A 14462-nucleotide genomic window follows, 5' to 3' on the forward strand; every position below is an offset into this window, starting at 1 on the left:
AAATAGAAGATTCATTTTCTCTAATTCTGCCATTTTATTAAAAATTATTTTAGGTAAACAGTCTGAATTCATATTTAATATTTTAATATACCAGTTTACCATTCTTTTAAATAATTTACATCTACTATGGGGACTCTGCCTGTCTCCACACGAACATAGGAATCAGGAGTTGTTCGAGTTAAACCCAGGATAGATTTTAAAAATCTAATTTGGCCTCTTTCTATTAGATCGGTGTAGTTACAGGCCCACACCTCAGATACATAAAGCAAAACACTCTCAGCCAGTGAATCAAATAAACCAACTTTTGTCGACCGCTTATCAGACTTGCACTTTCTTAAAATATTTATCACAACTGAATTTGCTACATTAAATTCCTTAATAAACTCATCGCATGCAGCTCGAAATTTTAGGGAACTTGTGAACACGACACTCAAATGAGTAAATTTTTTCACAAAACGATGACTTATAAATGTTTAATATCACCCATTTTTGTACCTCTCTGGAAGAGAAGAACAACAATCTTATCAACGTTCACAGTTAAACCCCATATCTGACAATACTTTTCTAACAAATCTAATTGACACTGTGCTTCATTTCTGGTACCAGACAGCATAACTATGTCATCCGCGTATAAAATCATGTTCGGATTTTTATTAGGAGCAACATCAATGCCCGAAGACCCATTACTATTAAAGAAGCATATAATATCGCTAATATAGAGGGCGAACATAGCGGAATTAAAATTTCTCCCTGTAAAACTCCCTCGGTAAACGGGATCTCCGAAGAAGAGGAATTATCTTGCGAGATTAAAATATTCGTGCCTTTACAAATAGACATTATTATTCTCAATAAATTGCCATTAAGACCAATACCATTTAATTCACTCCACAACTGAGAGTGAAGAACCGAATCGAATGCACGCTTTAAGTCTACAAATGTTCCAAACACGCGCCTTTTCTTTAATCTTAAATTTATGCTGATGGCTCCAGCCAAGGCGAATATCGCATCTCCACAACCCCTCCCTCTCCGAAACCCCATCTGTTCCTGGGGAATCAACCCTCTGCTCTCCACCCACAACACAAGTCTATTATACAAAATACTAGTGAATAACTTTGTTATGGAATTGTCTAAGGAAATAGGTCTATAATTATACGGGTCAGATACATTATATTTTTGTACAAAAATTTCAGTTTAACTTTTAACCAGTCCTTCGGAATTGTCTCATATTTCCAGACAACATTGAAAAGATTTAACAAATAATGTAACCACTGAGAATTTAAATACTTAAAACACTCATTTGGCACACTATCCAAACCTGGAGCTTTATTTTTTAAATTTTGTACACAAACCATCAGCTCCTCTAACGTGAAATCTGAATCTAAAGCTGGATTAAAAACTGTTAAAAAATTTGAATCATTATCTATTATCGGCCTAGGCGGAAGAAGGGATCTGTAAAACAGTTCCGATTGTTCTACTGAAATAGGACATTCTACAATGTATTTATTCGGTTTCGAAATTTATTACTTATGGTTTTCCAAAATTCTGAAGAGTTTTTAATGTTACAGAGTGATTCCCTAATATTATTAAAATAGGGAGACTTACAGTGACTGGGCGGCTGTTAACTGTTCGGCCAAATCTCCAACCTGGAGGACCTGGGTTTTTTTTCTGTCCGGGGTAAACCGGCTAAGGTAATAAAGGCATAGCCTTCACCTTGATGGAACGGTTCTTTGTCACTAATTTGTATGTAGTTCTTGCCTGCATTACCAGTGTGGCTTTTCATAGTTCTGTCTCTGTTACCAGACAGCTGTTGAATGGAGGAAGCTCAAATTCACGATTTGCATTCACATTATCAACCGAATCTGACGCAAAATCAGCCAAGGAAAAATTATCAAGGTTATTAATATTAATACTTAACAATGCACCAAAATGATCAGAAATATTGAAAAAAAATTAATCTTAAAGTGAATTGCAAACTATTATGAGAGCACCAAATAAGATCTATAGTACTGCACCCATGATCTGATAAAAAACTAAAATTACCTGGCGAATCACTTAGTGAATGAACGACCATTACAAACGAAGTGACCATATTCTCCCATTAAATTCACTAATTTAATACCCCTCGTTGACACTACATCATCAAGCACAGAGCGTGTTCCACACATCAACGAGCCTTCAAAGACTTCATCACTTAAGGAGATAAGTGCTGCTATTCGGGCGTTGAAGTCGCCACCAACAATGACAGTATTTGAACCAAACATTACTGATATATCATGAACCTCAGAGGCAAAAGAGTTCAAAAGGACGTCATCAACGAGTGCCAGTCTCCAGTAATTCACACACAACACAATGATCTCTTAAAAATTTGTAAATGAACTGTAGCTTTTAAATATCATTTAATCCTTTCTAAAATTAAGAGATAAATATTAAATAAGACTCAGCCGGAAGTTTGGAGAAAATTTCTTAAAACTTTTAAGAATACATATAAGAGAATATATTTTTTATATTATTATCCACTACAATTAAATATTACCATTGATTTTTATTTTATTGACATTTATCGTAGCATTCGTGTTTATTGTTATTCCTGATCGGTATCGAACTTACATTCAACATCAGGCTAAACTCATGTTCGTCAAGATGCTTTGTTGTGTTGGACGCATTGTCCGACATAAGTATATTTACATGTAAAGGGTTTATTGTTGACACAGTAAACTTAAATTTTCCCGACAAATTCACAAGTTAATGTGTACTTTTATCGTTTCAAAGTTCCAGTGGTCACACTTACTCATTCAAAGAGAGACTGAGAGAGAGTCTCTTTTGCCTCTGAGGTTCATGATATATCAGTAATGTTTGGTTCAAATACTGTCATTGTTGGTGGCGACTTCAACGCCCGAATAGCAGCACTTATCTCCTTAAGTGATGAAGTCTTTGAAGGCTCGTTGATGTGTGGCTGAGAGAGAGTCTTTCACCAATTTGTGAACACCATTTTTCACACAGGATTTCGACACGTGTATTTTCAGTGAAAAAAAAATCGGAAATCTGAATGATTTTCTAGCCTCTTAAGTAAGTTTAGAAGAATTATTAATTAATTTTATGTGCTTACACAAAAATGAAGACACCTTGTTGACAAAATAAAACTGCCTAATCTAAATATTGTTTTTCGGCCAACTTATATAACTTAGTTAGTGAAACGGCCATGAACTAAAAATTCTTATTATTTTTATCGTTGCACTTTACTACCAATTTAGATTTTTACTTTCTTCGTAAATTTAATTGAGTTAAAAACAAAGAAAAAGCAATTAAATTGTTATAAATACTGGCCTAATTCCTGTAATTACAATTTTAATTTTAAAATTGGAGTTTTAATGTAGCTCCATGGAAATCAATATTCTTTGAAAAAAAAAATTGTCAAAGCGTCATATCGTCGAACTTCAAAAAGTGAAACCCTTCAGACGATTGTAACAACACTTGGAGGAGATTTTTTAACGAGCAGTGGCCTTGAACTATCCAAAGCCCTAACGGATCCATAAAGCTTCCTTCCTTTGACGAAATATGTATAGATTTAGGCCCTAAAGCTTACATGTAGCGTGCAGCTAGCTCAGTGATGATTGGGAGGGAACAGGAGAGGGGGAATCACTTAATAATTAGTTGTTCTAATTAAACTTTTAAGCAGTTTATTTCAAATTATAATATATATATTGATAATCTCCATATTTGGTGTAAAGTTGACTTTGGTTCCACTAGCTAAACGTGGATGAGACTCGGGAAAATACTTACGAATCAATCCAATATATTATTTTCTCTAATATTAAAATATAAGACCTCATTTGGCGTCGTTATCATGCTATTAGGCTTAAGTGTGATAGGTTGTTTTGTTTTAGGACTGATGCTGACGGTGTAGTTACGCAGTAAGTTGGCTATGCAGAATTTGATCTCCAGCATGGCGAATCTCATTGCTGTAAGAAATAAAGATAGTAGTATGTATAAGTTTAGTAACTTTACTACAGTATTTTAGTGTAATACTAGTGAAAAAAAGAGGGAAAATTGTATGTTGATTAAAACTGTCCGGTAGGACAGTTGTATAAGGGTTGACCATCAAAAACTGCACGAAAAAGCGTAACGTTGAAAAACACCCAACTTTGACAATTTTTTTCTCTTTTTCTATAAAAGATAAAATTCCCAAATTTTCTTTAAATCTTACTCCAAACCCTCCTTCATAACTGTAATTTTTTTGCAACCACCCAGATCTAATAGGTTTCGAGAAAAAAGTTGCCGAAAATGAGCAAAAACCGCTTTTTCAAAAAATGTTCTTCTTCTTCTTCTTCTTCTTCTTCTTGTTGTTCTTGTTGTTGTTCTTGTTGTTACCTTTTTTGTAAACAACGTAGCGCCTAAACGCGTGAACCGATTTTCATGAATGAGGTGTCATTCGATTCGGAATTTTATGTAGATGTGCCTTTTGGGGGTCTCGACGCTGTACATCGAATGGGAGAGGAGTTAGCCCCCTTTATGTAAGGCCCCCTCCAAAATTATTATTACTAATTACTCTGTAAATCTTGTCCCGATTTTGATAAAATTTGGTAGGATGATAGGGTTAGGGCTCCCCTACGTAACATTAAAGCGGCGATCAGCTCTTACACTTGTTAAGGGGAAGTATAGCAATCGTTTCAAATTATCGACACGTGAACCGATTTTTATGAATGAAGTGTCATTCGAATCGAAATTTTATACAGATTTGCACTTTAAAAGTCTCGGCGCCGTGCCTCATAAGGAGGGGAGTTTGCCCCACCCAAATAAGGCTCTTTCTAAAACTATTATTACCAATATTTCTGTAACGCTTAGTCCGATTTTGATAAAATTCAGCTCGAATAAGTGGTTAAAGCTCCTCTACGTTGCTGATTCTCTTGCTCCTACTAAGAGGAAGTACTGCAATCGTTTAAATTATCAATGAGTGAACCGATTTAAATCAATGAATTGTTCGATTAAAAAATCTTTGCCTCTTTGCCTTTTAGGGAGAAGTACTGCAATCCTAGTTTATTTTTCTTACTCCTCTTAAAAGGAAGTACTGAAATCGCAGTTTAATTTTGCTATTTACGTACAAATACGTACGTAATGTTATTCAAAACGCTTTCTCAAAAAAATTGTTATTGAGGATGGTTTGGGAGCCGCAACTACAATCATTCTTTAAAAAGATCTCTCCAGTGGTAGTTAACACCTTATCAGGTTATAATGATAGAATTGCTTATTCCAAATTTTAAAAAAATCTGTAAAGCAGATATGTAACTTTGTAAAATAGACAAAAAGGAAAATCTATCCAAAAGGTACAAAAATCTCCTTAACAAAAACTTACAGTTTAAAATGTTAAGTATAAGGGTTGATTAAACGCCAAAAGGTACACAAATCAGCGAGTACCCAACATTTCATTAATACTTCATTAATATTTAAGTAATTCTACTGCATTAATTTTCATTAATAAGTTATTTTTTAGAATTTATTAGATATCACAGACCCTTATGCTGGCCACTTCATTTATATTATGTTTTTGTTATAATTATGATAAATCACATATACGTACATGCATGTTAAAGTAAAGATAAAGTTAGAGTAGGCTACTGTCTTGAATTCGTCTTACCGAAGTATTTGTGAGTACAATTAACACACAGTTAATAACAAGTAGATTATTAAACAATAATTATTCATTTCTCTATTGTAATTTAATTTAGTCCCCCTAATTTTACTTATAGTAAAATACTGGAATAATTAGCTGTCCTAAATATATGCATATCTTATTTACTTTATATTACATATATACAACATTGTGGAAAGAACACCTAGATGGAGAATGTAATTGAAGAAAACTATATTATTTGCGATAAAGCCAGATAATTATTACCTATTATTATAAACGTTTGACTACTACATAAAATAACAATTACTTTAATCGAAGAATGAACTTAAACCGACGATTTTTATTTAAGAAATAAAAATAAATAAATAAAATAAACAAAATCATTGATGTAAGTTGGTGTAAGCATTTTTTTAAACAAGGTTTTGAATTTTTTAGCCTCATATTTTTATTTTATTTTTTATAACGTTTTTCTTTTTAACCTGTAATTAATAGTTTGATTATTATAAATAACTAGATATTACAGTCAATCTACAGTGCTACTTGAACATATATTTTGTAGACGAAAATGGCCAGCATAAGGGTCTGTGATATCTAATAAATTCTAAAAAATAACTTATTAATGAAAATTAATGCAGTAGAATTACTTAAATATTAATGAAGTATTAATGAAATGTTGGGTACTCGCTGATTTGTGTACCTTTTGGCGTTTAATCAACCCTTATACTTAACATTTTAAACTGTAAGTTTTTGTTAAGGAGATTATGTGAGATATGAGTTCAATAACTTCCTTATATTTATTTTTTTATTTATTTTTGACGTCTGTGGAATTGAGAATTTCAGAAAACAGAAACGGTGCTTATTAGAAAAATGATCTTAGTATGAGTGGATTTTCTGTAACGTGACATCTTAATGAAATGTATCGTAATATGGTTGGGCTGTACGTCTCTGGTTGGTTCCCATTCTTACAGAAATACCCTAGAGAGCTTGTTTAGCTACCAAGAACTGGTCGTATAACTCCTTCTGACGCAGCGTCTGAGTTCACTCGAAAAGTGAATACTAAATACTAATGGAAGTAAAATTAGACTTCCAATTTTTTTTTTCTTCTTCTTTTTGACGACAATTGAAGTAAAGAGACTGTTGGGATATAGAGTGGTATTCTTTCCCCTCAATTACAATTTGAGTTTGATGTACGGTTGTGCAAGTTTTATAATATAAAAGGGTGTTTAAAGACTTCCTCAAATTCTATGTTTATGGTAAATCCCAAGAGCGAAAATACCATCGTTTTGAATGTAATAATAATTGTTAATATCAGGATTATTTAAATCAAAATTACCCAAACATATCCTTGGCCCATTTCCAAATGGTAGGTATGCACCAACAGGTATCGTATTGTTTGGATCGAATCTTTCTGGTCGAAATACTCTTGGATCTGGGTAATATTTTGGATCATTGTGGACGAATAGTGTGGGTATCAATATCGGTTGTCCAGGATCGATTGTCATTCCATTATTGAAGGTGTACTGCTTTGTACAGACGCGAGCTAGTAGCTGAGCTGGTGGATACATCCTGAGTGCCTCTGCAAAAGTGAGATGTTAGAAGTATTATCAGGTGGAGGGAAATATCAGACCAAATGAACAATTCTTAATTAAAAATAATAATACCTTTAACACATTGTTCCAAATAGGTCATATCTTTGAGCGAATCGTAAGTTAATGAGCCTGCCCGCTCTATTTCTCTCCGGATTTCTTGACGAACTTTTCCTTGAATACTGGGATTTCTTGATAATTCATAAACAGTAAATAACATGGCTGAAGAAGTCGCGTCAAATCCTACGGTTAGAAATGATACCGCATGGCCGGTCAATTGATCATCAGTTAGTTCTGCGTCAGAAATCTCTTAGAATCATAATAAATATAGCTTACATTAGAACTCATTTGGAAAACTCTTGAACAATGAAGCAATCTTTTGGTTAGCAACTTGGGAAGTGTTATGTTTCTCAATATCACCCGAGTCATATCCTTTAATTGTTAGTTTTCTTAAAGTGGCGAAAAATGAAAATCAAGAACCTAATTTCCCAATATTTTGAGTCCATTATTCTCTTCATGCTTCAAATCTAAGTAGATCTAATGCAGTGAAGGACCTTGCTATTGAGTTCAGTGCTAACCTTTCATTCAACCTCCACATGAACTCTATAGTCACAAAGGCAAATAAAATGTTTGGCTTTATATCTAGATCTACTCGAAACTTTAAAGATGTCAGAACCATAATTGTCCTTTACCAAGTAATGGTGCGACCTATTCTTGACTACTGCTCTGCTTTATGGTCTCCTTATCAGAAAACTTACGTCAACAAACTTGAATCACTTCAAAGAAGATTCCTAAGATTGCTGTGGTATCGAGAGACAAAAGCCATGATGGAAGTACCTACCATACGATGACATAATGGAATTTACTGGTTTGAGTACTTTACAGTTTCGTAGACAAGCCACAGACTTAATTTTTATTTTCAAAATACTAAATAATAATATTAACTGCCCTGAACTGTTATCATTGTTAAATGATATGTTAACATTTCATATTTACATTTACTTATATATTTAACATTTTCATGTGCCAACAAACAGTACTAGACAAAAACAAGTGTTTTCTTAAGTGTGCCATGGTACTATTTATCGTAAATTCGGTTATTTTCCTAGAGTTGCGGATCAAGTTAATAATCTACCCGCTGATTTTGATTTATTCAATACCAACATGATCAAATTAAAACATTTTTTAAATAACTGATTTTGCAATGATTGGTACTAAGGAAAACTTCTTACCAGTTATTTGTGATATCATTAAGATTTATTAATTAAAAAGTAAAGTATATCTATTTTTAAAGTATATTTTATAGTATACATTTTACAGCGTATCTATTAAGTAGTCTGTATTTTATTTTTATTTCTATTCATTAACCATAAATGTACTATATATGTATGATATATGTATATATTATAAATTATTATATGCTAATAAAAATTACAACAAGAGAGAGTAGTGTGAATATTTCACTTGAGGTTCTCTATATTGAAGTATATATCCTTTGGCGTTGTTGCGATATGTGTGGTGCTGATTTTAATTGGTAGTTTTGATTTAGGACCGATGCTGATGGTGTAGTTGCGCAGTAAGGTGGCTAAGCAGTATTTCATCTCCAACATGACGAACCTCTTGGCTGCAACAAGGAAATCTAGGTAAACTATTGGGGTTTCGAAGCATGGCGACAGCTCGTTTTTCCTCTTATTTCCTGTAGTTTAAAAATATTTATTTCTTCTAATTATATTCGGCAACATCTTTTACCATGCAATTTATTACAAATCCAACGTTTTTTTCTGCTTAACCAGAAAGATAACTGATGTCCATCTAAGCAAAATGAATGACATGGAGCAATTGGACATTGATCTGCTAAACGTGATGGCGACTTCTATATCATTATGTTCATTTACAAGTTGTTCCATTTATCTAAATCTACACCGTCAGTAATACAGCTAACAAAAAAATTAAAAAATATAATAAAATAAGGAATAACTAATTCATGAATCAGCCCAAAATATATTTATATGTAAATAATATTAATTTTATTTAAAAAAAAGTTGTCAAGATTCACCTAAACACATCCTTGGTCCAGCTCCGAATGGTAAAAATGCGCACGCTGGTATCTTCTGATTTCTAGCAAATCTTTCTGGCCGATATTCTCTCGGTTCTGGATAATACTTTGGATTGTTATGGATTGCCGCTACTGGAATTAGAACAACTTTTCCTGGTTCTATTGTCAATCCATTTGGGAATGTATATTGTTTAGTACATTTGCGGCTAAATTTCTGTACTATTGAATACATTCTCAGTGCCTCTGTAAAAATTTTATTGTTAATACTATTAAAGTGGTATAATTAGATGCCAACAGTACAAAAGTAATTCAATTATTATCAGTGATATTAATACAAAATCATATGACAAAGATGTTTGTGTTTTGTTCTGCCGAAGCGAGTACTGTTATTTTTTTCGACTGTAATACTAGAATTTAAGCTGCTATTTTTTCGTCCCCTTTACTAACCCACAGGGGTATATAGTACAACTCAGTGCTAGAGTATTACAAACCTTTGATGCATTGTTCTAGGTAGTGCATTTGACCCAATGCTCCATATGTTAATGCGCCAGCAAGGTTCACTTCCTTCAGGATTTCTTCACGCACTTTCTCTTGTATCTTGGGATTTCTGGACAATTCGTACAAGGTAAATAGCATACCTGAGCTTGGTGCATCAAATCCGCCAGGTAAGAAAAAGATTGCGTGACCAGTGATTTGATCTAGTGTTAGTTCTGGAACAAGAATTTTTTTAAATCAATATCGCCAATGAGTTATTAAGTTATATATATGTATATAATAACTTGTAACTCAATGACCAAGCTGTACGAACCAATTTCGCAGGTCCATAATAGATATTTTTACTTCAAACTAAAAAATTGAAAGTCTGCTAAATTAATGTACATTCTTACTTTGAGTAGAAGAAACTAAAATATCTGAAGTTAATGGTAGCTCTAGGTAGTGCATTTTACATACATACATATAAGAACATGTATATTTTGATGAACTGTGGCTAATTTTTTTCTTTCTATTTTATATATATACATATATATGTGTATATATATAAAATATATATGTGTGTGTGTGTGTATATTCTAAAAAAAAGAAAACAGTTGGGTGTAGTACATCAAAAGTGCTGGTTCTTCGATTTTCTCTTGCTAGAAGCTTCTTACAGTTTACTGCCCGTTGATCGATAGTGTTCTCTGTAACGAGAGGACACTGTGCGGAGACTGTGTACTGAACAAATAAACTCGGGATGCCAATGATCTCAGATGTAGACTTAACGTAAATTTAAAAATAAAAATTTGAGTAGTATTAAGTAATTCTAGTGAAAATATGGTTTATACCCGCAGTGGTGGATCATATCTTTGATTATTATCCATCGTGGCACGCATGTTTATTGTATCCCTGACTGAAATCGGACAGTCATCCATCATTAGAGGTAGATTAATCGGTTTAGTTAAGAGATTTTTGACTTCACGTATATTTTCGACTCGCACACATTTACTGAGTGAAAAAGGTGTGTATGTGTGTAATAAAAAAAAAAATTCTGAAACATTACACGTGTTCTAAACATACAAAACCCTCAAGCAAATGGTAGGTTTCATTATTTTTATAAAATATTTTACGATTCAGTAACCCTTAGTGTAACCTTCCTCGCTCAGTCAACGAGTGTAGTGCGTGATAGGAAAGTAAGAGAAGTCGAAATCACCACCAAACAGTTTTATCTAGCTCTGAATGGAAGTCTAAAATCGGTCAAGGATGTCAATATGCGTGCTACGACGAACAAAATCAATTTTATGATTACATTTTCTGCTTAATCCATGTCCATCTCTGATGACTGCAATATCTTCCCTTGTAAGTTATTAAAAAGAAAAGAAAATTCAATAATGCATAAAAGATAATAATATTGTTTTGAAACTTTCTAAAACGACACAATTTGTCAATATTTACCAAATTTCTGTGACGAACATGTTGCATCATCTGATGATACTTCCACATATCCTTTGTTCTGCAGCTCGATAATCAATTGTATGAAATCATTTCTAGTGTATCCATTCTCTCGTCTGTATTTAAGTGCATCTTTTACAATGTTAGAAAAGTACTTAAGTAAATACGGTCTGTTAAGTGACAGATTTAGAAATCTGGCCACTACAGGATTATGCCTTAACATTAACTTTATACGATTTTGGAAATTCGCTTCCAACTTAGGTTTAGCTATTCGGCGAAATTCATTGTCAGGGTTGGCTAAGTTCCCAACGTCAAGGCCGAATACACAGGATCTGGAAGAAAAAATTCACGTGTCTTTTACTATAATTCTCAAGGTTTTAACTTCCGCATTCCTTTTAATTCGGAAATTCGAAACATTTAGATATTATGTGCTATATCATATTTAAATGCTATATCAACATTTCTGTGCTCGTCCTATAAATATTGGGTGAGTGGGAAGTTGTTATTTATTGGGTCTTGTTTTGTCGGGAAGGGATAATTCTTAGGGACGTTGAAATCTCTGATAAAAGTTCCCTCTAAGAGTAAAAAAATGTTCAGACTACAATTGCCGAATAGTTTTTGTATTAATTTGTGGTACTGGATGTTTTTAATATTGTTAAAACTTCTGTAACTTGCAGATTTGTTTAATCGACGGACCCAACGAAAAGAACTCACCCCATAGCATCCAGTGCAAAGCAGCCAAATATCTCCTTAAAGTCAACGTCCACTTTTGAACCTGCTTCTAACTGTTTAATCATTTCTTCACCACACCCTATCATAATCTCAAACATCTCTTTCAATTTCCCGCTACTAAAGATCGGTGATAATCTATTTCTTACAGTTTTCCAACGCGTTCCACACAAAACAGCCAGATTTGAATCTAGTGGATCGCGTTCTTCATTTACTATTGCACAACGATCAACAAAATGAAGAAAATCTTTTATGAGTATCTTTTTAATAAGTTCAATATCTTGGATTATTAATTCTGGATTGGTTGAATGAAAGAAACCAAAGTATGATTCATTTGGGAATTGTTTGCACATTCTTTCATAGAGTTCGCCGGGTGGACATGTTCCAAGTAATAATGGCAGGGTATTGCCAAAAAATAGCATTGGTTTGGTATGCGGTACTCCTCTATCTTTCCAGTATTGGTTGACTTGCCATGCTCGGTATACGATGTAAAGGAATAATGATAGAAGAATGGACAAAAGCGATACGGTCACTGGATCCATTTTGCACCTGAAATCAAAATAGTGTCTGAATGAACAAGTTAAGTTTAGCTTACTTGAAACTTTTACTTCAAGTAATGCTTTCAATAATTATGAGATGTCATTCATTAAGAATTCTTTCCCTGAATGTCACTCTCACTAAACAGAAAATACTCAGAAGTGACTTTATTCAACTTTAAACAATCGCAATTAAGTTTAGTTAAGTGCAATTAAATATAATCCGGTGTAAACTTTCTTTTACTATATCTCTCAATACTCTAACTTACTCTTTTTTATTTTTTTTTACACTTATACCGTAAATCAGGGTTACTTTAGCCCACTTTTCCATGCTTTTACTACAACTTAGGTCAATTAGAGAAAAGTAAACAGGAAATGGTATGGGTTAAATTATTTTTACAAACATTTATACATTTTTTAAAAGTGACAATTTTTTTAATTTTTGCGACCTTTTGTTTTTTACTTTTTCATATGGGTTTATTTTGTTATGTTTTTCTTACAATAGATAATAAAACTTTTTACTTCAATCCAAGGACACCCCTAATTGTTGAAAACTTTTAATTTGTGATAATAAGTAACCTTCAACCAAAATGAAAACATAAGAAATATTAATTTAGCTTAAATTAGAACTCATGATTTGGAAATCTCTTGAACAATGAAGCATTCTTTGGGTCAGCAACTTGGAAGGTTTTATGTTTCCCAATATCACCCGAGTCATATCCTAAGTGATCCTGTTTTTTTGGGCCACATCAATAATTGTTTTTTTTTTTCTACTAGGCAAAATTTTATTATCACATACTCGTATTGTTATCTGGCTCTTTAAATACGGTTAAAGTAATTTCCTTTAATTGTTATTTTTCTTAAAGTGGCGAAAAATGAAAAATAAGAACCTAATTTCCCAATATTTTGAGTCCATTATTTTTTTACCTAGCAAAATTTCTTAATACTTATCTTGCATTTTGGGTGCCGGATGAGATAATATTCATTAATTTTTTTCTTGCGTTGGGTAAAAGATAGCCCCGGTTTACTGTCGTGTATTCCAAAAGCTGTGAAAAACCTTTTGTTAAACTAGAATGAGGGTAGCCAGTTCTGGTGAAAGGAACTATCTAATTAATGTGTGGAAAATCTCGGAAATAAAGAAATAAGAAGAAAAGCTACTCCTTAAAATAGTACTTTCGGTTTAGGTATTTTTTTGACCAAGTCAAACTGACGAGTTTGCTGGAGTTGCACTCGAAATAAGGTTCGATTTTTTGTTTGAAAGTCAGACCCGATCTCAGTACTTCCGCTGACGTATTTACAATTAGAGAAAGAAAAACCTTAAATTTGGATCTTTAAAATTGTCGGAAAATGATTCAATGGTATTTAAGGCACACCATGTTTGGGCATTTATCTGTAGGTTGTCGCAAGTAGTGGTCGTCAACAATAGGCGACCCGTGCGAGTGTATAATCGATAAAAATTTTAATTATTTCATTAAAGAATAATTTAGGGAATACAACTGACTGCCATGTCTATTTTAATAAATCATTTTAACATAATTACAAGTATTAATGGAAAGAATGCTAGATAATATTGTATTAAATGTGCACATTCGCAAAGTAATGTTGATTAATATTACTGTATTTACAAATATAATGTCTATCGTTGACACAGTAAACTTGAACATTTACCCGTTCATGTGTGTCGTTTACAGAAAAACTGTGCATTTTCCAATAAATGTACCAAATTCTAGACTGACTCATGCATACACTTAGGCCAATTTGTGAAAAACACTGATAATCTCAAAACGTGTATTTCTAGCAAAACTAATCAACAAATATTTTGTATTTTTCCTTGCTATTTAAGAGAATTGAGAAGAATGTGAATATAATTGTACTTACTGAATGTAACAGGGGGCACAATATAACAATGGGCCACTGTTATTCCAGTCGTAAATAACTTTAAATAACTGGGTTTTTAAGCAGAATATTCCCCTTATCATTCATTTAACTTTGAACAAGGT

General features: G+C 32.9%; 1 protein-coding gene across 1 annotated transcript; it reads right to left on the reverse strand.

Annotated features, from left to right (window-relative positions):
- Window positions 1-3682: 3682 nt before the first annotated feature.
- Window positions 3683-14462, reverse strand: LOC141446807 (probable cytochrome P450 6a13). Its single transcript, XM_074113603.1, has 8 exons — window positions 14341-14462; window positions 11912-12475; window positions 11201-11529; window positions 9763-9981; window positions 9272-9514; window positions 7291-7524; window positions 6963-7205; window positions 3683-3959 (listed from the first exon to the last, which is right to left on the reverse strand). Exons 1-8 carry the CDS (start codon window positions 14439-14441, stop codon window positions 3784-3786), a joined length of 2109 nt encoding a protein of 702 aa, XP_073969704.1. The 5' UTR covers window positions 14442-14462; the 3' UTR covers window positions 3683-3783.

The sequence above is a fragment of the Rhodnius prolixus genome, unplaced genomic scaffold, assembly GCF_049639745.1.
Source record: "Rhodnius prolixus isolate KJV_2025 unplaced genomic scaffold, Rpr scaffold_7, whole genome shotgun sequence".
Taxonomy (NCBI): domain Eukaryota; kingdom Metazoa; phylum Arthropoda; class Insecta; order Hemiptera; family Reduviidae; genus Rhodnius; species Rhodnius prolixus.